Raw genomic sequence first — 26,451 nt, 5'->3', positions numbered from 1 at the left:
CTTCCCTCGCAAAATATTTGCTTTATTTGGTTGGTCGAGAAAACGTGCACGAGTTATTGAAAAAGCACTTTCATATGAAGTGGCTATATTTGGTGTTATTCAGAAGGTCTAAATTAAACAAAAAACGTCAGCTATTTATTTACCTTTTAGTCCCTGCATTATATTGGGGGTAGACACCATGCTAAGAAGCAGAATGGTTCAATCGGCTCGCTAACTAACTAAATGCGTTAATTAACATTTTTAAATTTTACTTCAGAGATCTGTTGTATTTGAAATATTGGAGCTCGTCCTCTGAACAGTAGTAAAAAAAAAAAGTTTTAATATTGTATCCCGTTGTACGAGGCCGGCGGTTGTCAACGGGATAGGCGTCTTCACATCATAACACAACACCAGCCGGCGCGCCCTGCGTAGATCGCTCCGCCTCTGCGCTTTGAAGACGGATTGCGAGCGAGATTACCGGGCGATTTGGGTAGCGAAGCGGCGGCTATCAGCGAAGTCGTGGTCGAAGCGAAAGTGGCAGAGAACTACCACGCACCCCTCTGGCTCTCAGGTGATGCCAGCAGACTGATGAAATCTAAGCCTAGCGACCAACACCACACGGGCGAGCTAGCACTTTGTTACAGTGCGCAACAGCCTATCAAGGTGACATTTGTGTGCCTTAAAACACGGGCGAGTTAGAATTCTTAGTGTATTTAGTTACATATTCTGTATCTTACCTGATGTCTGCCCTAGTCCCCAACATAGCCTCATGGCTCTAATAAATCTGAAGCCAGTTACCTCAATTTTCTTAAAATTTTGGCACTTCTAAAGGAACACCCGGTATATGTCGCTCTGCTTTTTAGCCACCTTCAGGGAGTTCTCACATCTTTGTTCTGATAACAAAACGGTCAATTTGAAATGCTATGCGTCATTTCTGCCCAGAGCCAAGTCTGTTTATCTTAAGTATCAACGCACGGTTGGCCATTGTTACTTAAGGTATCAGGCGAGCGTCGGCTGCCCGGTGCCGCGGTGCCGAGGCAATGTTGGGCAGAAGTCGATGAAAGAAACAAACATGCGTGTCAAATGTGTTTCAGCCAGCGCCGTCTGCTTGGCTGCTGTGCTTCACGCGAATCAACCCCACGAGGCAAATTTTGTGAAGGAGTTCAAAGCGTGTTTTTTCCATTTTCATTTTCTATGTGTCCTTTTCTTATTGCCACAAACGAAAAGGTTCTAAGCACAAGAAAAGGCCTCAGTTGTGCAAGCGGGTGCCATCTAGAGGGCCTACATATTTTACCTCAATTTTTTAAGCAATGATCGCAGCTGTTTACACGGGTAGACTGTGCTGTTTATCAAAAACTTGTCCTCTTTCAGGTTTCAACCTCACAGTATGGACAGGGTAATAAATTGATCACAGCTTCTTGAGGTCTGGTACATAACAGCCGATTTATATGCAGGCGTGGCGTCACACTAATCAAAATTGCTAGCAGACTACGCTCACTTGATCAGAAAGAATGCTGGGCCCGCCCTTGCTCTTGCATGTTTTCTTCTCTCTTTACTTCCGGTGCGCGTAATGAATTAACAATAGTGGATATTTGCAGCAGTAACAAAGTCAGATCTATGAGCAGTATATAGGATTAGGACTCAGTTTCTTAATGAAGGGTATTTTGCTGAAATTCTAATGCTTATCTACATCAAGATGTGTCAATATGCGTGCAGATCGAATGCTTCCGATGAGCCAACATAGTTCTGACCTGGCGAAAAGAATAGTTTGTTCCTTACTCCTCTGATGATAACGAACCTTGCTACTGCTAATGTCTCTAAACACTGAGGAAACGGCAAGCTGTAATTTTTTTTTTTACTAAAAACTTCGAGCAAAACTACATTTCTTGGTACGTCCATCGTTTCTCCAAATCTAGCGCCCCTGAGTTCTCCAACATATCCACGTGAGGAACACTCTCACCGGAACGTTTCATACTTAGACTCAACTAAGTTCGGAGCTCCCCCGTGAGTTCCTTCTCATTTATTCTGTTCCATGAACGCGTATTCGCTCGTCTATAGCACATATTTCAGCAATGGTTTTGAGTTCGCTGACGTAAATGCCAAGTACTGAGCACTTTTTAGATTCCTAAGCTACAGAACACTGCAGTAGGTTCCTAATAAACACAAGGCCGGAAATCGCACCTTGCATTCATGTAGTTTAAGAGAAATATGGCCTATTTCCTTTCAGGAATTGGCACAAATGTGGGTGCTTTCCATTTCCTGCTTTTGTGTACACCCCCCCCCCCCTCCCCTTCCCTCTTCCGTTCTGATTACACTGGAATGGGAAAGACGATGAACTGTCCGTTCGTCGAGATATTAGCGATGAGCAGCCGGATGGAATGGTCAGCGCTCAGGACGACAATTTTGCACATATTTCTAGGGTTCTTTTAAAGTTTGCCTAATGTCAGCAGTGGTAACAACTTTGATGGTTGCTATTGTAGAGATAGGGTGCGTCGAGTGGCTGCGACAGCAATTATTCGGGTAGGTAAAATGTGTTACAGAGACAAGTTTAAACGCGGCAGCAACAAAGACCCCGTTCTCCAGGAAATCTGGCGTCGTCGACGTCACGCGACCCCGTGACTTGGCACGATTTGGCATAGCAGCTAATCCGATTCTTTAATTTCGAATATGAGCTTGAAGGGAATCATACCTTCCCTCCCATTTCTTAGGCCACACACGCACGTTGCGTGGCTTTGCTAAGCATAGCTTAAGGCCAATGCCGGGTGGTCCTTCAAATTATGGTCCACTTGTATGCTAAACAATATATGTGAGATACTAGTTGCACAACTGCACAGACGAGCTCCATAGTGCACATATGCGAACAACGATCCGCAATGCTAGCCGCCAACGGGAGCCGTTGACGCTTTCATTTCATGGCCTTAAGAGCGGAGCTTGCGTGTCTCCTCTAATTTTTTTTGTACTCTCATTGTTTTGTTTCAAGGCGCTGTATGGGCCCTCTTGTCCGGATCATTAAAGGCTGATTGTCGAACAACGACATGTGCTGGGACAGAAGAAATAATTGGGAAATTGTAAATGATAAAGTGTGTGAGATGGGTTAATTTCAACTTCCTGCTCATAATCCTGAGCTGATGTGAAACGAAACCGCTTTTCTTTCTAGGGCCTGAAAAAAATGACACGTGTGCTGGCCTGCGCATTCGGAGAAAATATATCGATATCACTGTTCTGCACTTTTCTTCACGCTGTCGCCATAAGGATATAAACAGTTCATGATGTGGTCCCCAATATCTGCAATATGATCTACTGCAATTTACGGCCGAGATCTCCATTGCAAGTGAGAAATAAGAGAAATATAGCATACAAATAGTCGCTCTCGCATTTCTATTCAGTGTTTCTCTTAATAGAGCGGTATGTGGCACTTCGTGAGACTTTATCGTTACGTTAATAAATACACGAAGCTATTCGAGCCTAATACAAGTGTCGGTGCTAGAATAATGGGTAGATAACATCATGTTTTTGCGTTTTGGCGTTTGTTCACAGCACAGTGACGCCATATTTATGCACTTCTCTGCAACGATGGTAATTTCGGCCGCAGCAGCAATCGAATTCTGCATCTCATAGCAGCGCGTGTTCATTCGCATGGATATCATCATCATCGTCATCATCAGCCTGACTATACCCACTGCAGGGCGAAGGCCTCTCCCATATTTCTCCACTTAACCCGGCTCTGTACTAGCTGCATCCACTTGACCCCTTCTTAACCTCATCCGCCCACCTAACTTTCTGCTGCCCCCTGCTACGCTTTCTTTCCCTTGGAATCCAGTTTATTACACTAAGAGACCATCGGTTATCCTCTCTTCGCACTGCATGTCCTGCCCATGCCCATCTCTTCTTCTTAATTTCCACTAGAATGTCGGTAGCTTGAAATATTTCTTGGACCCACTCTGCACGCTTCCTATCTCTTAATGTTACCCCTACCATTTTATGTTCCATAGCCCGCTGGGTTGTCCTCAACTTAAGTAGAACTCTCTTGGTTAGCCTCCATGTTTCAGCCCCATAGGTGAGTACAGGCAAGATGCAACTGTTGTATACTTTCCTTTTGAGCGATACCGGTAAGCTGCTAGTCATGATCTGCGAGTGCTTGCCAAATGCGCTCCATCCCAATCTTATTCTTCTTGTTATTTCCTTTTCATGGTCCGGATCTGCGGTTACTACCTGTCCTAAGTAGACATATTCGCCTACTACTTCCAGTATTTCGCTACCTAATGTAAACTGCTGTTCCTTCCCGAGGCTGTTGAACATTACCTTAGTCTTCTGCATATTGATTTTCAAGCCTACCTTTCTACTTTTCCTGTCTTGGTCATCAATCATTATTTGCAGTTCATTTCCCGAGTTGCTTAGCAAGGCAATGTCATCAGCAAATCGCAGATCACTGAGGTATTCTCCATCTACCCTTATCCCTAACTGCTCTCATTCCAAGCCTCTGAATACTTCCTCTAAGCATGGCATGGATATAGGATGGTGTATGTCTGTAATTTCTCTTTTCTCATGAGTCACCTCTGGCTTTCTCCTCCGCACTTTCAGCTGCTCTGTTTCTCTCATATCTACAAGCGGCCTAAGGACGTTATCTTTTTTTTTTTTTTTTTTGTATTCTCAGATGCGAAGCGTATTTTCATGGTTCTGTTTGCGCCCGCAAAGTATGTATGTTCTTCGAATACGCATAGTGTAAACGTTTTTCTTCTCTCCTGCCATGCACATACGTGTGCCGCTACATGCTCAAGCGCAGAACTGCTGCATCATATAATTATTATGCATCACATGCTACATCAAATTCTGCATCATATGTCATCATACGATTCAGTGAATTTTTTTTTTCTTCTTTCTGAATATCACTCTTTAGTACATGCTTCTCCGATCTAAATTTTCAAGCGTTCTTATTCTTTGTTGATAATAATCTGTACCTTTAATTGTGTATCTTGCGGGTGCTAACATGTTTTCTGCTTTTTCAATTTCTCCAGGCTTCTGACTCGGATGTTTAGCGTATTATCTGTCAGAAGTTCTTCTTCCTGCTGCCATATGTAACTGTCCTTTGAACGGTACTCCACATAATTTATCTGCGGAGAGCATTCGTCATATTTTACCATATAGGCACATAAATACTACTTTTAATACTACATATTACAGTGGTGGGTGCCTGAATTATCCTTATTCGCGAGACGAAAACATGATAATAAAATGGCGCTATTCTATTTTCAAGTTCTTTCAAGCAATCATACTCTAAAATTGTGATCAAGCGCGTAGTTGAACGAGAAGGTTCAATGAATTTTCTTTTCGTCATGTTGTATGACAGCGCCATATTTGTGAACATATCATCATCTGCTGGCGAGGCTTGTGCTTTTCTGCTATCCGTGGCAAGAAAGCCCTTAGATCGCAACAGCAGTCTTAACTATTCGCTGCAAGCGAAGGACAAGCATTAACACCAAGCATACGTTATAGCCTTTAAATCACATGCTTCCCATCAATGTGTTGATAACAGTAACTTAGATATTCCACAGTTAGTTCAAGATTAAAAATGAAGCTCAAGGAATCATGAACACACGTTAGAAGGCAGGGAGCGTGACACGAATTTGAACTAAATTAGCCGAAAATGCAAATACCGTCTGAGATTGAATGAAATCAATATTATTGGCCGGGGAAGCAATACTGTGGCGCGTGAAATAATGGAATCGTCTCTAAACGGGTGAGCACAAATGCGTTAGCGATACGTCTATCGACTTATGCAGGTGTGAATCTGCCTTGTTGAAATCTGTCTTGTAGGGCATCATGACTTGTCACGTTTATCAGGCATGTTGTGGGTGTGTTCGCAGCGTATGAACTTGCATGCACTGTATTCATAGGTGTCAACTTCCTGTCAAAACTGTTATATAGCGTTGTTACTGTACATTGCACCAAATATTTCATAATGGTGGTTCATAGAGTGTTTGTGCACTAAGAATAATTTATTTCTTTGTGTTGCACTACGAGGCTTCCCACATGTGCACGTAGCCCTCAAAAACATTTATTTTTTAGATATGCTTTTCATTTCTGTAAGCAGGTCAAAATAAAGATCATCCGCAGGCTTGAAGTGGAAAAAAACATTTGTGCAGATGGTAGATCGAAAAAAAAAATGCGGGGGCTTAGCCAAAACATACGAAACCATCAGTTCCCTGCCAGCGAAAAAACATCTGGAGCAGTGAACGGCAGTGATAAATATTACCGCGTTTTCTTGTTTTTTTTTTTCACAGTGCTTAAGTTCACCTTTATGGGCACGACCCTATTTCTCCCTGCTTTCACCAGCTCTGCATCGTCAGTCCCAAAAGGACGTACCCCTGTTCGCACGTCTACAGGTGAGTTCGAAATGCGAGTAGGCAAAGCACATAGTGGAGATTCAGGGGCGCCAGTAAAGCAGCACAGTGCGCCGTGCTCTGAGAGGTCTTCCTTATGATTTGCAATGCCGCCTCCTAATTCAGGCGAGGGTTAGCGGCGTATTTTTTCTTGTGCTACATCTAACAGTTACATTGATAACAGAAAGTCAAATCTAATCCATCCCACCTCGAGGTAGTAAGTATCAGCATAGAAGACGTGACATTTTCTCTTTTTTTTTTTTTTTAATTTGTCATCCCAGCTGCGTCAATGCTCTCCTCCGCTTTGTCGAACGGTCACGAAAAACAGCCATGCACACAATTCACACATTTCCGTTGCAGTGGTGAAGCCTCATTATATATAGCACACTCTCGAACTCCGGCGTGGAAAATTAGGTGCATAGTTACCAAATCAGCTCTAAATAATTGAAGTACGAATCGAAGTAGCATTAACTGGTAATAACAAAACTATCATGCAACCTAAAATAATGAACCTTCCCGACTGCGAAGACAATCGGTGTTCTTGATGTGCAGTTCGATCTCATATGTTTATTTCACAAGGGTTCACTTAAGGTCTGCTTCACGTTCTATTGGTACATTATGATAGCAACATGACTCTGAAGCCACATATAAATATGAATTATGGTCAGAGTTACATCTGATTTTCTTGGTGAACATTTGTAATTATCATTGAGGTAATAATAGTTGCCTATTTTTTGCATTTGAACGCTTTGGAATGAGCAGTTTGAAAATGAACACAAATTAGAAGAAATATAATATTTCTCTCGTTGGAAGCGTGTCAGTAACCGCATGACAAAAGCTCAATGCGGATTATTTCATCATAAAATTTAAAACAGTAAGCTGCTTAGTGCTTCTTGTAATCAAAAACTTGATTGGTTCAGTCAAGTTGAGGATAGTAAAGCTAAAAACATGTCATCATTTAAACGTCTTCTTACTTCAGAGACTTAGAATGGGAGCAGTTAGGGATAAGGGTAGATGGAGGATACCTCAGTTCTGCGATTTGCTGATGACATTGCCTTGCTAAGTAACTCAGGGGATGAACTGCAAAACATGATTGATGATCTAGACCGGGAAAGTAGAAAGGTAGGCTTGAAAATAATATGCAGAAGATTAAGGTAATGTTCAACAGCCTCAGAAAGGAACACCAGTTTACGTTAGGTAGCGAAGCACTATAAGTAGTAGGCGATTATGACTACGTAGGACAATTAGTAAGCGCAGATCAGGACCAAGAAAAAGAAATAACAAGGAGAATAAGATTGGGATGAAGCGCAGTTGGCAAGCACTCGCAGATTATGACTAGCAGCATACCGGTATCGCTCAAGAGGAAAGTATACAACAGTTGCATCTTACCTGTACTCACCGATGGGGCTGAAATGTGGAGGCTAACAAAGAGAGTTCTACTTAAGTTGAGGACAACGCAGAGGGCTATGGAACGAAAATTGGTACGGGTAACATTAAGAGACAGGAAACATGCAGACTGGGTGAGACAAATATGTCATGTTACTGTAATTCCAGTGGAAATCAAGAAGAAATGGGCATAGGGAGGACTATAGTACGAAACGAAGATAAGCGGTGGTCGCTTAGGGTAGCTAACTCAATTGCAAAGGAAGGAAAGCGTAACAAGGGGCGGCAGAAAGTTAGGTGGGCGGATGAGGTTAAGAAGTTGGCAGGGGAGAAGTGGATGCAGCTAGCACAGGACCGGGTTAATTGGTGGAATATGGGAGAGACCTTCACCCTGCAGTGGGTATAGTCAGGTTGATAATGATGGTTTTCGAAAAACTACTGTAATAGAAAAGTAGTGTACAGGTTATAGCATGCTAGGATTCAGTGATGTTGATTTGTTTTAGAAACTACTACATCATCGATTATCGACAGCGTCCTAACCGTTCAAAAACACATGCATTGTGTATTTCAGAATGCGGCCCATCGAAGGAAATTCGCTCCCAGATTCCCAGATTTATTGCTCAGAGTCAGGCTTTTTGAATTAAAGCATAAAAAAGCAATTTTTCTAAAATTGCAAACATAGAAATGACCAAGAAAATTGTTGTTGTATATATATAGCAAGTGGCTCCAATATTTTTACATATAATCGCTTGATTGTATTTGCTTTTGTTGTGTAATTAGATGCTCTGCGCATTAGGAAACAAATTAGGCAAACTGGCTAACTCTTCGTCAGTAAGCTTAGGGCCTATTATTAGAATGATACATAGAACTGTTTGCCATTTTCTCACCCTAGAAACCTGCTATAATTAATAGCTAGTTCGTATAGGGACTCAAAAATAACCTTCAGAAAACAGCTCAAGTATCCACAGACTTTCGTTTGTTCAACCGTTTTTTATAGAACCTGCACTACTAATGCAGTTATTGTCAGCCATGGGCATGTCGGGGGTCCCTTATGGACCAATGGAAGTGGTGGGATCCCCTTTAAACCTGGTGGAAGGGGAGGGGGACAGGTGATATCTTTTGAGGACTGCGGCCGCAACTTCGGGTGCAGGTCGCGGAATGTGAACTGAGTTAAGTCTAAACAGACCTCTAAACTTCGCTCACTGGGTTAGTTAGCGCGCCACGTCCTGCAGAGCACGTGGAGAAGGAGCTCCGTGACGGCGCCAGCATGCATGCCGCTAGAAGGGACTCGACTTCTCCAAACACCGTGCCGCTCTCTCATCAGACACCCGAGACACTTTGCATTGCAGCGCCGTCCAGCAGTGCAGGCAGAGCTCGCGTTGCACTGATGTCGTCACCAGCAAACTCCACAGAATGTCTATCTCCCTCTCTCAAGCGCGCCTTCGCCATTTCCCCGCTCCTGTTGCTTTACTTTTACTTTGAGAAACTGAAGTCGGCTTTGAACCTCCATGCTTTTTAACCCTGCAAAACAATGTCTAGCCAGGCCAGAGTTATCGCACGACCTTTCCTTTTTTCTGTGTATGTGTGTGTGTATGTTGTGGGGGGGGGGGGGGGGCAGTGAGTTTTGAGGATCCCGAAAATCTCTTCCATTTGAGAGACACTGCACTGTCATACTGCCGGTGCCTGCAGAGTCTACTCGTGCTGCATATAACTGTTCATAATGAAAAATAACACAAACGTACACGAAGGACGGATGGATGACACGTGTACTTTTTTGAGCTATTTATCATCATGAACTTTCATATACTCGCCCAACTTTCGGCCTTACTTGCATATAACAGGCTGCGAAGGCCCGGCGTTTCTCTTCGAAGGACATCCTCTCTTCTTTATAGCTTACTGCTCAAACTCCATTAGACGGAATTATAGACGCTAGACTTGTTTCTGGGCAAAGCAGCTGGTGAAATCAGAAGAAAGTCGGTGAGAACAGATGCAGAAAGAACCTAGTGATGACACAAAGGAAGTCACATGAGAAAGGGAAGCTCTCGATCCGGGTGGCGGTGCAGTGATAAGTTTGTTCTAAGGAATGAGATCTCTGCGATCAACATTCCTGTACACGTTTTACTAACAAGTTTTTCCTCCTTTCTGTGGCGCTGTCTGTTGAAAAATTGTGGTTCTTATTAGAAGCGCTTATTGCCTTATATGGGTACAGTGCAAATTGGCACAAACTACCTTAGTCTCACTTCGTTCGTCGGCCACTTTGTCAGAAAGGACGGTCCCGTTACAGCCATTTTCTAGATGATTTCAATGTTCTTAGTAATCCTTACTCAACGGCTCCTAAAACTCGCATGTTTGCTCCTTTCATAAGAAGCGGTTAAATTTTGTTTGGTCCTAATCTTTGAAAATTGCACCAACCTGAGCCCCCAAAAATACACTTTAACTCCAAAACAGATCTCTTATAATTCTGCATTTTATCTGTCCAACATTATCCATTTCAGACATGCGCCAGAGTTACATCAGTCAAATATTACAATCGATGCAAAAAAAAAAAAAAAACCGCAACTATATTCACCAACATGGATTTATAATAGAGCACATTAATCATGCTCTAAGAAGATGTGCCACTTAAACCCTTAAGGGCGCGCGAACTTAGCAGGCCTTTCTAACTCTTGGATTAAATATTCGAGGGAAAAAGACGATGCTCTTACGAGCCCTTTAAGTTTGTGTGTCGTGTCGTCCATCTCAGACTACAGCTGCACTATTGACTGACACACTGCATGAATATTATAGCTCGAAAACGGGAACAAAGTGCAAACAAAAAAAAACACACACACAGTTGAGCAGGCTTTGCCTATTATGGCTACATTAAAGAAACGGCTACATACCCATCTAAGCCTTGCATGCGCCAATTTTCACTGAATCCCCTTATTAGTGGAAACGGATCTCTTGTTTGTTCATAGCGATCGGCGCAATAAAGACCTTGCTCGGGTGTTTTCATAGATCACATTGATGAATGTTTGCGTTAGGAAGCATTTTTCGACGTTACCTTTGCAGCATATAAGTATGTTTCATAATAGACAGTAATGCAGCGATACCTCTACGAGCACTTTCAAGTGGTTTTCCTTATATCTGAACGTTTGTGTTTTACCAGGCGCATGTGTGCAGCTTTAGTTATGTATAAATTCACGTGCTTACTTCTACTCAAGCTTGGTTGTAAGTCTACCGCTGCCTCTGTTCTTCTGTTCGCTTTCTGCACCTGTTCTTTAGCGCTGTTTGAACAATTAGGAAGGAATATTTCCACGTTCCATATGCTGTTCTTCAAGCGAATACTATTACAATAGAATTGAACTGACAACAGTATAGTAACTAAGGAAATTTATCAATATGATTATAAACGAAACGATCAGTACGAAACTAACTGACGCAATAAGTCAGATATTCAGGTGCCCGAGCAACTGAAAGTTAATGCAATACAATTTTTTATGATACAGAAATATTACAAAGCATTATTGCACACAGTACCACACCTGAGTATTGGATAACATTCCGCCTTGACACAATATGATATTTTCCCCTTCACATCAGGTAAAAGTTAACACCACAGAAAAAGAAGTGATCATTGTGTACTACTCTACATGATAATATAATGCCGCCTATATGTTCCTCGCACTTATTTGTTTTCAAAGATACGTACCAGCCCGTGCGGATGGAAGAGCGCGGAGGAACGCCCCATTGGCATATACTGCCGCTTCCGGTAGGCGCACAATCACACTCGTTGCAAAACGTGGGAACACGTGCCGTTGGGAAGGTCGCCGACAGCTTTAGCGTTCGTCGCACCACCGCCACGGCCGTTTTATTATGTCAGACTTCCTGGGCAAAAAAAAAAAAAAAAAAAAATGTTCACATAATAAAAGAAATGTTGCGGTCCTTGTTTATTTTTAACCACCTGAAGGATCACTGGTCGATGCCTCAGCTACGAGAGCGATGAAAGGCAAACCTGTCTCGCAATAATTGTTTCTTGAGCTGGCCTGTAAAAACATCTGAGCAGAATAGGGGTAGTCCTCCTAGCGACATAGTAATTGAAATTAATTGGCGATGTTGAAAACGGAGATGACCTACTGAACCCAGAAATACTACACGCCATAGAGGAATTATCAGCGCCTTTGTTTCCTGAGCTATATTTATTACTACATCCAATTTGTGAACGCTTTCCAAAAGTAGCCAAACCGCTTACACGTCTGGTGAAGAAAAGGGTCGGTGAAAAAGTGATCGATCGCAAGAAATGATTTTTTGTTTGGACAACATACAAAAATGTCTGCAGGAGCCGCAGCTCTCGCCTACTTCGCCGAGTATTCTAAAATAGAGCCGCACTCCGACGCCCACAGTTCTTGTCCTGGACCTGAAATGGGGCTGAAAAAAATACACGCAGTTTAACCCAGTTAGTCGCGAAATATCGTCCAGCAGCAGGACATTTTGACATGATTGTGTTTGTTGCGTTTCAATTATTAAACGTTATTTGCTGAGTTAATGAGGAAGCCATGCTTCCAGACCTCACATTGAACGTGCTTCACAGAGACTCTCTTCTTAAAGTAAGGCTTTTATTGGCGCTGACGCTGAATACGAATCCCACTTTGTAACCCAGTATGGCGAACACAATTTCATGGTCAGTGAAGCAGTTTGGTCAGGCCATAACGTCCTCCACAAGAACATCATTTTGAAATACAAGATATCTACAAACTATTTCATTATCCTTCTTATTGGTTTCTTGCTTTGGTTTTTTCTGTGCGTACTGCCTCTGTGCATTCACATGTTTCAGTCTCTTAGGAATGGCATCGACCTCCATTGATTCCTACTGTCGCTGTCGTCTTGCCCGCTGTTGTTCCCGTCATCGCATATGACGATATACTCTTCGTCAGACAACCAGGACGGCCCCGGACTACCCTCGTACGAACCCAAGAACCAGATCCACGACAGGGAGTAGTCAAGTGCGCCAAGCAGTGAATGCAAAAGCGGGGCGAGCTCCTCTCTGCCCCCCCCCCCCCCCCCCCTCCCCCCGCCGCAGCCGCAGGTTTGGAGCAGCAGCCTTTTCGCTTCGCTTCTGAACGAGTTTCGCACACATCGAGCGTTCCCCCATCGCCTTTCTTCTGCCTTATTTCGCGCCGCAGCCTTTCCTTTCCTCCTTGCACCAAGCAGTATGTTTTGCTCACCAGACTGCAAACACATGCAGACTCTCCGTGATGGAACTGGGCTCCTCCTCCACTCACCCGTCCGTAATCGGAAAAGTTAAATGTCAACTCGACTTCAGACGTCTGCTTGTTTGTGAGAATGCGGGCGGTAGTGCTGCAGCACTAAACAAGACTAATCACTGACTGTAATCGTGTATGTTAGCTGCTCGCTATATGAAGTAGAAGCTGTGTACTGCAAAATAGAAAAAGAAGCGCCAAAAAATCGTGCGGGACACGTAGAAGTTTCGCTCTTACTTCTATAGTAGGTGCTTGAATTGCACCCATAAGTACCACGTCGTGAGTAGGCTGAGTGCCTGAAAGATGTCTGGTCGCCTCGTCCACAGCTGCAGCCTGCGTGTAAATGAGTTAAATAAAAGGTCTGGCCTAAAGCACACCCAAGTTGACTGTCCCTCGAGAGCCCCTTTGTAGCCTGGCTGAGTGATCGTAATGGATACTCTTTCGGGTACGTACTTGTGCCGAAGCTCCCGTCTGACAGACGTTTACCGTTTTTTTTTAATTCTATAATAATGCTTTTAAAAGCAGTCGCGCAAACCTTTCTCTGCGGCATGAGAGTAGCGTTTCTGACTCACGTCTCAAAGGCCAGGGTTTTCTTTCTAACCGCTTGACAAAGCATTTCTACCGCCGTTACATCTTATGCCTTAATACCGCATAACATAATATGCAATATTTGTATTGGCTGTCACTGGAGCCAATAAACCAGTAAAGATTTCTCAGACACCCGGACGCCGGGTTGTTCCCCGAAAAGAACCGTTAAGGCTCCCTTGTTGAACACCTTGCGTGCAGATATCTCGAGCGTTGTATGATGAGCCTGCATCTGGACGTCCTAGTGTCGCTTCAAAATCATATTGGACGCAAAAGATGCGCTACTGGCAACGCTTACGACGTAGGTGGTCCCTATTTCAAGAGCTAGCGAGATCATCAGCGCTGAAAGACTTCGCAGCAAAACCCACCGGTATCATGAGCCCAATGCAGTCCCCGAAGAGGAGTTTTTCAAACGCTGGAATACACCATTCAAATATAATTATTGATTTTTGCTTACACTGCTTAGTTTCGATACCTGTCCTGATAGAGTTGGTACTGCGCTGCAGCCACAACATTCATCACAGCGCAACATGTAAGTTTAACAAACAAATGACTTTAGGAAGAGAATAACAAACACCATCAGAGGAATGCTTTCCATGTGCGTAGGCGTTGAACAGGAGACACTAAAGTCTACATTGCTGTATAAGCGGCAGCACACAGGGAACCCTCCAGCCTGGTAAATGGTCGCGATCCTACGGGAACGCCCGACGCCATGTTACGTATACACGTATACATGGAGGAAGGAAACAACTTAGGCGAGGCCCTTGCCATTCCCAATGCATGCACTGAAGAAAGTGTGGCGGAAGTGACGTCAAAATTTACGGTTAGCGAAGTCGGGCCATTAGCAACGGTGACGCTGTTGCTATGAAAACTCGGGCCACTAGCAACAGCGTTGCTAAAGGCCCTAGGTACGTGAGCGTCGCGGAGAAAGAAAATGCGGTGGATAGAGAAGGAGGAGAGACGTTGCAGAATTCGGTCGCGGCGCGGCCGCACCGACTTCAAAAAAATGACGTCAGGGCCTCTTCTAAGTCCATTCCTTCCTCCATGCACGTATAGAAGACGACGTTCTCAAACCTAATGTAAGTTTCATTCGCGAAGTTTACTGAGGAAGCTCAAATGCTAGCTGACATGAATTCGAACCATGCAGCAAAAACGGCTCAATGCACAGCACTATAATCTGTGGCACCTTGACACAAACTGTTGACAGTTAAATCGAGTGTTGATGTGAGCACCAGCTTAGTGAAAGAACCACATTCAGGCGCTTTTACGACACTACATTCGACCCTGCGATGAAGTTCCCTGCTTAAGTCGTTTGGATTACAAGATCCTCTCCAAAAGCATCAGCACCCATTCTAACGTCGTCTGCAGCTTGACTGTGTTATTGCCGAACGTTTCGATCATTAGTCAATATTCAAAGCGATTTTATGACTCATACTTTAAACCAATGTCAGCGGACTGCTATATTACAGGCCCCATCACCAACGCCTCATGCGCCAGTTTTTATTCCCACCACAAAAGCAGCTTACTGCGCTAAAAGCCTGGGACCAGAGACAACTGCAGACTGACACATTTTTTAGTCTGCATGAATGTCACATTATATTTTCACAACGTAACAGACCTACCTCTCTATGGGGCAGCGGTACCCCTGTCGCTTTTCACGTTACAAAGCGGTGCACGGGGAACAAATCCATACACTCATAAACACTTCAAACGAAGGGTGAGTTGAAAACCTATCTGTCCAGCGCGTACCTGACGACCCAGCGCAGCCTTGTATTCCAGGAAAGAGCAGCAGCACAGGGTTTCAGCACCTAATGCCCCACCTGCTGTCATGTCTTCGACAACTACTTAATTTTCAAAATAAATGATTTTACTGCTGCTACCAGAAAGCGCGTTGTTCTGAATTACCACTGGCAAGGGGTTTATGATGATGCCACAACAAATACAAATTACTGTTCAAAATTTAGATGCTCGAAAGAATAAAGGTTTACTGCGTAAATAATGTGGATAAAGCGGAATTATAATTGTGTGCACTATTGGGAAATAGTAAATTGAGACGCTCCAAGCGGTACTTTCTCTCCTATAAATAATAAAACGAAAGTCTTCAATACTTGCCGTGTGGCACTCAAAATGAGCAAACATTTAGAAAAAAAAGAAGCATTTACAATGCAAACTAGATAGATTAACACCATGTTCGTTAAAATGCACAAAGATGGTCAGTATAAAAAAATTTCTGCATACACATCTGTCGCAATATGTTTGCGGAGGAAGAAATAAAGGCGCAACAATCATTATTACCTAAGGCTTGAAATGTATAAAGTATTATCGCTGTTTTAATAGCTGATGTATATCTAGTTTCCAATATATGGAGGAAAACTGAAATTGGTATCTTGTACACCAAAAAAGTGCACCAAAATAGTTACCAAAACATTGAGTAATACTGAACAATCATCCTTCGAAAGTCTGGTGTTCTTAGAGACGGACTACTTCCGAGTTTGCAGGTCATATACATCTAAATAATGTAAATAATGTTTTGAATTGAAAATTGAATTTGAATTTGAACAGCGTCCCTGTCTACAATACACTAGCGATGCTTGCCTTCGGACGTTTTACTCTTATAGAGAGGGCAGCAAGTTTCGAATAGATCAGTAATATTCGCGCTCTGTGGTAAAAAAAAAATGTAACAATACGCACCGTATGATTTTGCGGCTGGCGTATTGAAACCTGACAGTTTCAGTATAACTTCCCTCCAAATAGTGAGCAGCGTTCAAAATTATTCTGAGTGCAGAGTTCACTGAACTGAAAATTGAAAATACGCCGCATAACTTCATGATACCATTTATAGGCGTCCTGCACGTACTTTGGATACAGACAAAATTTTGCAATTTTCAAATGGGCGCACGACATTTTCACACCACTAATATTGTCGTTGCCCGCCCAAGCGATATCGCAAAATGTTTGAACTCAATAAGTGACAGTAATTTGTCTCATTTATTGCAGCGTTGCCATCGAGCAAGAGCTTGAGTACCGAAATATATACGACGTTGCCTGTTTTGCAGAGGATGTACAATGTTCCAGTAATTTGAGTTACGGAAACATAAAAACAAATTCTGCTAAAGAACGAATTCTTGTGCAATGCTGGTCTCCCCGACTGTTGCCCACTTAACCGATGCAAGCGAGTGTCTATATCCAGCGCGTACGTTCCGTTTCTCTCTTGGGCCGCTTTTGGCCAGACCAAAGTTTCCGCTAAGTCAAACAATTTTCATTTTTCATTCAGTGGAGCTAGACGGTGTGCTAGCTAAAGGTGGGGCAGCGACAGATCATGAAAACGATGAAATTATGTCAAGATGTCAACAAGACGTCAAAAGTACAAGCGCATACGGGATGCGCGAAATTACACCCTGCTATTAATTTTCTTCCCCCATGTGTTATTCAAACCTATATTGTGCCGTTTCTAGGCAACACTACAGCCATGATTTTAATGCCATACTCGAATACCTTATCGCGACATTAGAAATCGTCACAGTATCCTACGAAGAACAAAACCCTCCCGTAATTTGCATAGCCGGCACAACTAAGCTCGTATGAAGGTAATTCAGTGTATAAAAGTTCGTGGCGGTGAAAGAAGTTATTAGATAATCGTAAAATAAAATTATAGGGGAGAGTTCTGCTGGACTGTTGCGCGGTCAGGTTCCAGCGATGAGGTTGTTCAGCGCAATAGAAGTTCAGCATTTCAGGATTCTGCGCCGCTGTAATGGTAGCGCACGAATGTATCAACTGAAAAACATTTCTACACCGTTTGATAAAATGTTAGTCTACCCTTGAACACGAAACGTTTCCTAGCAAAGCATGCTTATTTCTGTAGAAATGCACCAAGCATACGTAGGTAAGGCATTATTAGTGGCTGATACAACCTTTTTTTTTTACCGATGAGCAAGTCCAGCGGCTTTATTTTGGCCTTGACTAGCACGCAAAGAATTCGAATATATAACTTCAATGCGCGACAGGCATGTGAAGACAGCGACGACATAGGGTAGGAATTCTTCATATGGCCTTTGCACTTTGAAATTGTATTTAACGCCGACTTGAAATTTCCACTACATTGAATCTGCACTCAACCTGAAAGCATTCCTGGATAATGCAGTCCTATGTTATCGTGATATGATAGGGTGCTGATGCTTCCGAACAAAGTTGTTTGGCGACACCATATATAGGATAACGCTGTAGGTTTTGTTGAATGCTTCATTGTCATTAAGCAACACTGACTTAGGTATACAAGCGTTTTACCAGTTCTGTCCAATTGAAATGCTCCTGTCGCGCCTACTATTTTGACATCGCCATCAATGCCACAACAGCTCAGTGTCGTATGCACCAAGTAGTAAGCAAGGAGCCGCGCATCCCGGAATCCTGTAATCTCGGCAAATCTTTTACCGTTAAGCTTCTACTAAAGGCGAAACACTACTACCATGAACCACGCTGACAAATGTATGCATCCCAGCAAGTAGTAAAGACGTTATAACGCAAGCGACTTTGACAACCTGGTAACGCTTATGAACGCTGCGGGCTGGCATCGTCATCCTCATGAAGCCATGCAATTCTTTTGTATGTTGGCGTGCTTGTCACACTGCGTTAGGCAGGGTACGCTGCAAATGTGTATGTAGGGCGTACGCTGACATTTCCGTTTTACAAGCCTGGTTCTTGTTTCGACATTTGTACGAGACTCGCTTGCGAGTTTTTTCACAGACGGTGCAAGTTAAAACCAAGGTTACTCTTTTTTTTTTAGGAGCAGTTCAGTGTGTACGTTTTTTTTTTTTTTGCAAACTCTCCATGTATATACAAGAGGGCAAAGACGTGGCCTACTCTGCTGTACCGATGTTGGAAGTTTGAATGTCAGCAGCAATTGCCCAGGCTGATTCACATTCCCTCTCTTTTTAGGCATCCAGAAATGGCAAGGACGCATCTGGTGATTCTATATTTGTTGCCCCTAGCTGTGATATGCAAAAAATCACCGCCTCACATTATATTCCTCCTCGCCGACGACTTGGTACGTGCTATTTCTGGGCTGCCACGCCTCTTTGCTATATTTATTTCTTAAAAACCTAAACTATGCGCTAGATTTAGACCTTGTTCCGTCAGGTATAGACTTCCAAAATACATTGCTTTAAGAAGTGCATCCAAGTTTTGCCGTGTTAATAGGCCAAAGCCATCCAGCTCTCTGCCGGTTACAGGGCCATGCCACATTTAAAACATTATTTCTTGAATTCTAACCATGACCGCAGTATATGCAAGTGCAGGCTAAGAAATAGTGTGCATTGTCTTTCAAATTAACATGTTGCGTTTATTTGTACCCATAATTTAGCGCCTCCGCTACCGTCGACGATGCTCAATTGTTCCCTCCATTCTGCTAAAACTATACATTTGGGCTACTTGGTATTTGAGATGCGAACATATGTGCAGGTAAATTTAAAGGATAAAGCACAGTTCAGTAAATATGTGTGCATGATTTTAGTGGCACAATCTAATACGGCAGAAGCTCTCCGATACCTATGAATGACCGCATTCAGTCTCTGTTTCGAGGATTGTAGCACAAATGGTTGTTGCTTCAACCCAAATACTTATTAGTAACTCGGATACGGCATGTCAACATACGATGTTAGTTCTCAGCCAGTGGGTGACGTAAAGGCTATGTAAAATAGCTCTCGTTTGAATTTCTATACTCTCCGACTTGCTTATCTTGCGTCATACCATAAAGGTTGAAATGTTCCCTGTCTAAAGCCAAGCCAATTTACAAAATTCCATCCATGTTGCTAATTCTCTATCATTTAACTTCAGTAAAAAATATGGTCGCTAGTGAACCTTCGAGAGTGCTAAACAAGTACCATTTTATGCTTTCTGGCCTGCTTAACGAGCAGTAGACTCTTCTCCCCTGTAGGTTGCTGACGACGATGCTCAGGGAATCAAACGTTAAAAAAAGGTGGCATTATTCTGGCTCCGTGCGACAATGCGTCGGCTGTTAAGAGCACCGCGTCCTGGTCTGCAGGTGCCTTCTTATTATTGAAATTAAATAGTTAGCAGAAAACGCTAAGCAACAAACGAATAATTCTTAATGTTAACAACTCCAGCAGCGCCTGTCTTTCTTCGTGTGTGTCTTTTCTTCTCTTCGTCAATTTTTTTACGGTAACTTCATCTACATTATGCAGAACCAACTAGCCCGACAACACGCACTTTTGAAAGCAAATACTTGCTTATCATACTGCGTGACATTGAAGGTAGAATGAAAGGAAGAAGATGGTTTGCATGGTATGAAAAAGAACTGAACAAGGGTAAATGGGGTACGCCTCAGTTCGCAGATAAGCCAACGTTTCGACAAGTGGACTTGTCTTCGTCTGGGCAGACGAAGACAAGTCCACTTGTCGAAACGTTGGCTTATCTGCGAACTGAAACGTTGGCTAATCTGCGAACTGAGGCGTACCCCATTTACCCTTGTCCAGTTCTTTTTCATATATGCGTGACATTGAAGTACTTGTAGAAGTAGACCTAGAAGCACCACAAAAAATTACAGCACAGTGCTTAAGTCTGCTTGGGGGGGAATGGCGAAATCGACATTACAGGACTGTTTTCATCAACTGTTTGTCATCGCTCATATCATCATCATCATCATCATCATCATCGCTATCGCTTCTACCGTTATAATCACTATCAACTAAATGTATCATCACGGTCATCACTGCTGTCATGATTATCACAATCTACAGCGTCATTGTCATCGCTCCGATATTCATTATCATTAAATACATCATCATTACAATCGATACCATCATCCTTATGCTAGATAAGGAGAATTACGATCTGTTCCTCACGAGCCCGACGTGGAGTGGTGGTTTGCTCGTTCGGTTGGAGATCGGAGGGGTAGCGGTTCTATTCTACATGGAGGCTTTTTTTTTTTTTTTTTTTTTTCAAGAGCCAATGCGAATAACACTTTCTGATTATAATTCCTGTGGAAGCCACACCCGTGAAGCAAAAAATATTTCGGCTTCAGATAGCTTATGTATGAAAACGATATCCTTAAGCCCACATTTCAACCATCTGTTTTTTATAAGTTTCAAACTAGCACTTCATTCCAGGAGGCAATAATTAATATATCAACTCCATTTTTGGTAATCACTTTTTCTTGTAGAACAAGAAAAATTATTGGGTAGTAACCAATGCGAATCTTAACAGCCCTCATTCAATTCCAGCAAGGAAGAAAACTCTATTTTTCTTATACCCTTTGTTGCCTTTAACTAGAATTGAAGACAGGCCCAATTGCTGGTCTTTAAATAACTGGCCATTTAATGCTGTCAGTGACATATTCAATCTATATAGGCAAGGCTTACCTGTTCGTTTCCGTTTTTCGACCGGACGTGTTTCTTACACTTGATGCCCTCTTTACTTGCTCACACTCGGCAAGCGATCGAATAGTTTTCCTGACTTAGTTGACGGGTTAGAAGTCAGAAGTACTTCCTAAATGAATCAAAATCTCTTTTCTGCTGCCGCAGACCAAACCCATGAGTCCCTGCTTTATTATTCGAAGGCAAAGGTCAGAGCTTTGTAGGAAGATATTAGAAGCGTATGCCCATCTACTGCCTGGTGGGAAGATTCATTACGTTCTCTTGTGTTGTCATCGTGATCCGCAGGGATGGGACGACGTGAGTTTTCACGGCTCGTCCCAGATCCCCACACCCAATCTGGATGCTTTGGCCGCGGATGGCATGATACTCAACAGCCATTATGCGCAATCCTCTTGTGCACCCTCAAGAGCAGCTCTCATGACGGGGCTGTACCCGATACGGACAGGTAAGGACAACCTACTAAGACGCAGACCCCTATTCGTAGACGCGGAAGGTGCCCGTAAACTGTGAAATTTCTGGTCTGTTTTTGTTCTTTGTTTTGGAAGATAATCCTTAAAGAAAACGTTATTATACTTGTTTCTGGTGTACCTGCAGAATGAATTTATGCAAAAGAGGTTCCGCTCTGAGTTCGCTTGTATGAGTTTGGTGTTTGATGAAATAGTACCGGGGAGATGACAGAGTTGCATGAATTGTGTTCTTTGTCGTAGCAGTAGGCAGCCCCTCCGCATTCGGGATCAGTGGTCTAGGGAGCTCGACTACTGAGCCCGGACAACGGTGACCGTTCTCAGCTACGGCGGCGCGTCAATGGATGCGATATGCAAAGCTCCCATGCAATGCGGGCCCTGAGTGTATTTAATGAATGCTGGTGAAAATTACTTGGAGCCCTTACTAGGGCAACCCTCATAATATGAGCCACTTCGAGGCACTTAACTCCGTACATTAAACAATTGGGCAACATATGCCCACTGATATGCTGCTATTCATTACCTATGAGAGTATAAAATACTGCTTATACTTTTTTTTTCCACTCCTGTCAGAGCCTGAGAAAGGCTCACAGTATTGTAAAATAAATAAATAAATAAATATTATTAAACTAAAATGGACTCGCGGTACAAAACTTGTATTCCGAAATGAGATGATGCAGTCCACGCGAAGTGCCCCTGAACATCGAGTTAAGCCTATACAAGTCAGTGTTATGGCAGTCAACTTTAAGTAAAGTGCATTAAATTTTCAAAAGTTGCACCTAACAGAACTCTGAATTTTGGAAGGAAATTTTGATATTTATGTCATTGTTTAACTCTGCAGAAGATCAATGTTCACATTCTGAATGTCATTAAGCCAAATGCAAGAAAAACTTGTATATTTTAAACGGCGTAATGAAAAAAAAATCTTCCTTTATCTTGGCACGCAACCGATAGCTTGCGTCAATCTTTGCTTGGCAAACTTGAGTAATTTTCGGCAGCAGACAATTAGCCGCCCTTAAAGGAGATATATTAATTCAAAACCCAACAAGAACCTGGAAACATACAACGCTGAATAAGTATTTTTCTACCACCATCATCACATTTACTATGGGTTAAAAAACAAAATGTATAGAAATTGCTGGTACCTAAAAGAAACACTGGATGTCATTGCTTCACGCCCGCTGACTTTCTAGCAAAGGTTTATCTTCATGACATTTTCTTTTTCGTTATCAAGTTCTCACTTTTCTTCCAAGCTCATGTTCACTATGATAACACATTGGTGTCCTCTGCTGAAATTTTAAGCCGCGTACTATCAGGAACACATCATTCACGTTTAAAGGCAAGGCGCAGTCTACTGTTCTCGAGATGAACATGAGCATGGGTGTTACCAGTGGTCTGCGGAACAGAACTAACACTGTAAAGCTGGCGTGAAGTGTGAACATTCACGTCTGTTCGTGAAGTGCAAGCGCAAGTATGGTTGAAACAGCGGAAGAGAAAAATGGGGAGGGGGAAGGGGCTCCTTAAGGTTTTTTTTTTTTTTTAGTGTATCACGAGACAGCATTAGTTATTTGACGTTTCAGGCTCTCCTCAAAGTTCGTCGTTTGTGCACACAATCTTCACAACTCGCTTTGTTTCCACATTTACTGCGTTCTTTTAAAATTCCACAACGCATAAAGTTGTAACCTCTCACAATCATACATTTACACAGCGCCTAGCGGAATTACACTAGCTTCCAGTCGAAAAACTACAAAACTGTGTCATATTACGACAAAATATTCTGTAATTTTGTCATAAACGTCAAAGTTTCTGTAGCTCTTTATACGTTTCTGTACTTATGTAGTTTTTCTGTTGTAGTTTTCTGTTGCCTGTAGTTCTGTAGCAGTTTTCTATTTTAACTACCAGGCTGCGTTTCGATGGAGGCGAAACGGAGTGGCGTCCGTGTGCTGTGCGATGTCAGTGCACGTTAAAGAACGCCAGGTGGTCGAAATTTCCGGAGTCCTCCACTACGGCGTCTCTCATAGCCTCAGTCACTTTGGGACGTTAAACCCCCTAAATCACAAAACCACAAAAATTCAGCTGTTACTACAGAAGGTTAATTTTCCACAACAGGTTCGCTGCCAAAAAGCGCACGAAATTTATGTCGTAACAGAACCATTTCTGCAGCTTTTTCGACTGGGAGGTCATATATAAATAGAAAACATGACATATGTGATGTCATCATAGGAAACAACTCAACACAGCATCAAAAAGCAAATATAAAACAAAACAGGCGAAACTCTCACCTCACCACAAAACTGAAATGGTAATTGTAATATTGCATATATTGTATATTGATCAAAGGCCCCCCTGACCAGGTGTAGAGCTCCCTTTTAACCCGCACGTATGAACGCGCCGACGTGGGCTAGTAGTAACGTGTCAAACCCGAGAGGCAAAGGGGCTGAAAGCTGCATCTGATCTAACATTCCCATCTCAAATGCTAAGCCCTATATAGATGGTGGCGCGCGCGAAATAGGCCATGCCATGTCATTTTATGATGTCACACAATGTGATAACCAGTCAGTGGACGGCTATGTCACCAGCAAAGTACCATCTGTCAAAAGCACTATGCCAACGCTGACAAGGCAAACTCCCGATTTAGGCAACGTTACTGATTACCTTTAGACTTCATTAGGACCTCTGAAGAGGTCTGACGTCCATCTGAGAATTGAACCTTTTTTTCTTTGTAGTGATGAAGGTTGAGAGGTAACGCAGTTGTACATCCCCTCCCCCCCCCCCCTTTTTTTTTATGGTGATGCAGAATGCCTGGAAAACTTCTCTTTTCGTTTTGTTTTTGCCTTAAAGAAGAATTTTGTCTTTGCCTTGAAGATGAAGTAAGCAGCCTTTGCTGTAGCAGCTCTTGCAGTACAGACCGAGATTTCACGCCTGGCCCGTGCTCATGCATGAATAGCGTTGTGCTCCAGTGCTCGTGCAGCGCATTAATATAGTTCTCATTTTGCGGTCTGTCATTTTTATTACCGACTGCACGACCGGGGAATCTTGTAAGCAACGTCTGAGATGCATTTGGTGACCTATCTTTTCTGCATGAACTGAAATCCCTTTTTGCCTTAGCCAGGAGACACATGTACCTTCCGATGTTTAAGCGCACTGCACACAGCGCCTGCAGAAAATGTTAGTACAGGCACCAGCTTCATCTAATGTAGCAGACATGAAATCCTTAACAAGTCTAATTACACTCAGCATCATATATCTACACCCTGTCACAAAGCTCCGATAATTAGTAAGATATGCATCGGAGCCAACAACCGGCTATGGACAGCTGATGACATTGCCTAAACCCTGTGCCTTGATTTTGGGGTGCTAAACAGCTTCTTACGCAAGCTGCGCGTCACGAAGATGCAAAGCTTGCGCTCACAGACGCCTCTGCGTGGAGTTGCGGGTGGCGGAAGCACACTCCGCTCAATCGGTACGAGCTGTGTCGCTCTACACGTTTAGATAAATCTTAGGAGGACTCACAAGGGTAGCAACCAACATGTAACTGAGCTGAATGCAAGAAAAAAAAAAAAACGTTCGACACAAGACCGTGTAGTGCGTTGGAAGCGGGCGTAGGCAGCGTTAATACGGAGCCACCGTGATGCGGAGGCCGGAGGCTGACAGTCCGGTCAAACAGCGATTTAAGCCGGCTGCTGAATTTGAATTTAAGCCGGCTGCTGAAAAATAATTTGCAAATCACTGATTTACTACCTTAGAGGCTGCTCGCTAGAAACATTCGAGGCTCACTGGCGCACCTTCAGCAGGCAATGTGACAGTGCTGTATTCAAGATCCAATGGGCGCTGATGGATATCGGTGAAGTAGGCATGCAAAACCAAGCCCGAGACACTGGAATTTAAGCGCAACAGAAGTTCGGCTGCGGTGATAAAGTAGTGGTATCATGTAGTAATAAAGTTGATCGCCTCAAGCCACCGTGGCTTCGAAACCCGTTCGGGGTTATGGATTGTTTTATGCTGGCTCTTAACTACTCCATTCAAGAGGCCTAGCATCAGTGAAGCATCATGAAGCAGGTGAACGCATGCTCTAACTGCCTGCCAAAACCCATCTGTAATGACCAGGCAACCTTCCAACGAACATTCAAATGGGGGCTCTAGTGCTGGCTTACTAAAGTGTCTGCACTCATTATTTTACTTCGAATTTGCCTGAATTCCTATTGCGCTACTTCATACCATGTTAACAATTATACAGGCACTTCTTCAATCAAATAATCATATTCAATGTAATGTTATACTACACCACAAGTAAACAGAAATACTTTACAGCGTCACAAAGCATTGTTTCTGGAATGTGTAATAATGTCCTTTATTTTAGAATATTGCTATCGACAGTGCTGTATACATTGAGAATGCAATATTTACCAGTGTTTACTTTCAAGTGGTGCTAATCTGCGTTCAATATCTGAACATAGCAGAAAGAACCAGCAAGACAAGTAAATGTATTTTTCTTTTAGCGAGATTCCTTTTTCTGGCAAATACTATCATACGCGAAGGTCATTAATTTGTCGTTCTCACCTTTTTTTTTTTTCATTTCGCAAGGAATGCAAGGAATTCTACCTGGGATCGACGCTCCTAGCGGATTACCCCTCAACGTATCCATTCTTCCTCAGTTCCTTAAGAAACGTGGCTACGAGACTCACCTGATTGGAAAGGTATGTTTTGCTCAAAGGTGTTCTTTTTTAGTAATACATGTTGGGGGGGGGGGGGTAGTAAGCGAGAAATAAAGAGCAAAATTGATTATGCAACTAAGTCCCACATATGAACGTCCTTTCCTGCCTTTTGTCCCGTTTTATCCAATTGCTGTAGGCGTCGACGTAACCGGTGAGGAACTGTATGCTCCACATGCATATAGCGCAGGGTGTTCACCCTCTTTGCCAAAATTCTCACTGGCTAGTCAAAGGCGCAAGAGACTTCTAAAACAGCCGAAAGCCCCCTTGGTCCTTCGGAACAATGACATTTTGAAACAGCCTAGTGAATAACAACGTTG

The 26,451-nt window shown here is 43.0% G+C and overlaps 1 protein-coding gene across 1 annotated transcript in view; it reads left to right on the top strand.

Annotated features, from left to right (window-relative positions):
• The first annotated feature begins 18,509 nt into the window (after window positions 1–18,509).
• Window positions 18,510–26,451, top strand: part of LOC146175669 (arylsulfatase B-like) — a 31,053-nt gene continuing 23,111 nt past the window's right edge. Inside the window, exons 1-3 of the mRNA XM_084580868.1 lie at window positions 18,510–18,608; window positions 21,241–21,400; window positions 26,004–26,116. Of these exons, the coding sequence (XP_084436994.1) occupies window positions 18,510–18,608; window positions 21,241–21,400; window positions 26,004–26,116 (372 nt within the window). The remainder of the gene's footprint in view (window positions 18,609–21,240; window positions 21,401–26,003; window positions 26,117–26,451) is intronic.

The sequence above is a fragment of the Amblyomma maculatum genome, chromosome 10, assembly GCF_055883805.1.
Source record: "Amblyomma maculatum isolate TAMU_Amacu chromosome 10, ASM5588380v1, whole genome shotgun sequence".
Lineage (NCBI taxonomy): Eukaryota > Metazoa > Arthropoda > Arachnida > Ixodida > Ixodidae > Amblyomma > Amblyomma maculatum.
Note: the sequence above shows the minus strand (reverse complement) of the source record. Positions and strands in the feature narration are given on the sequence as shown.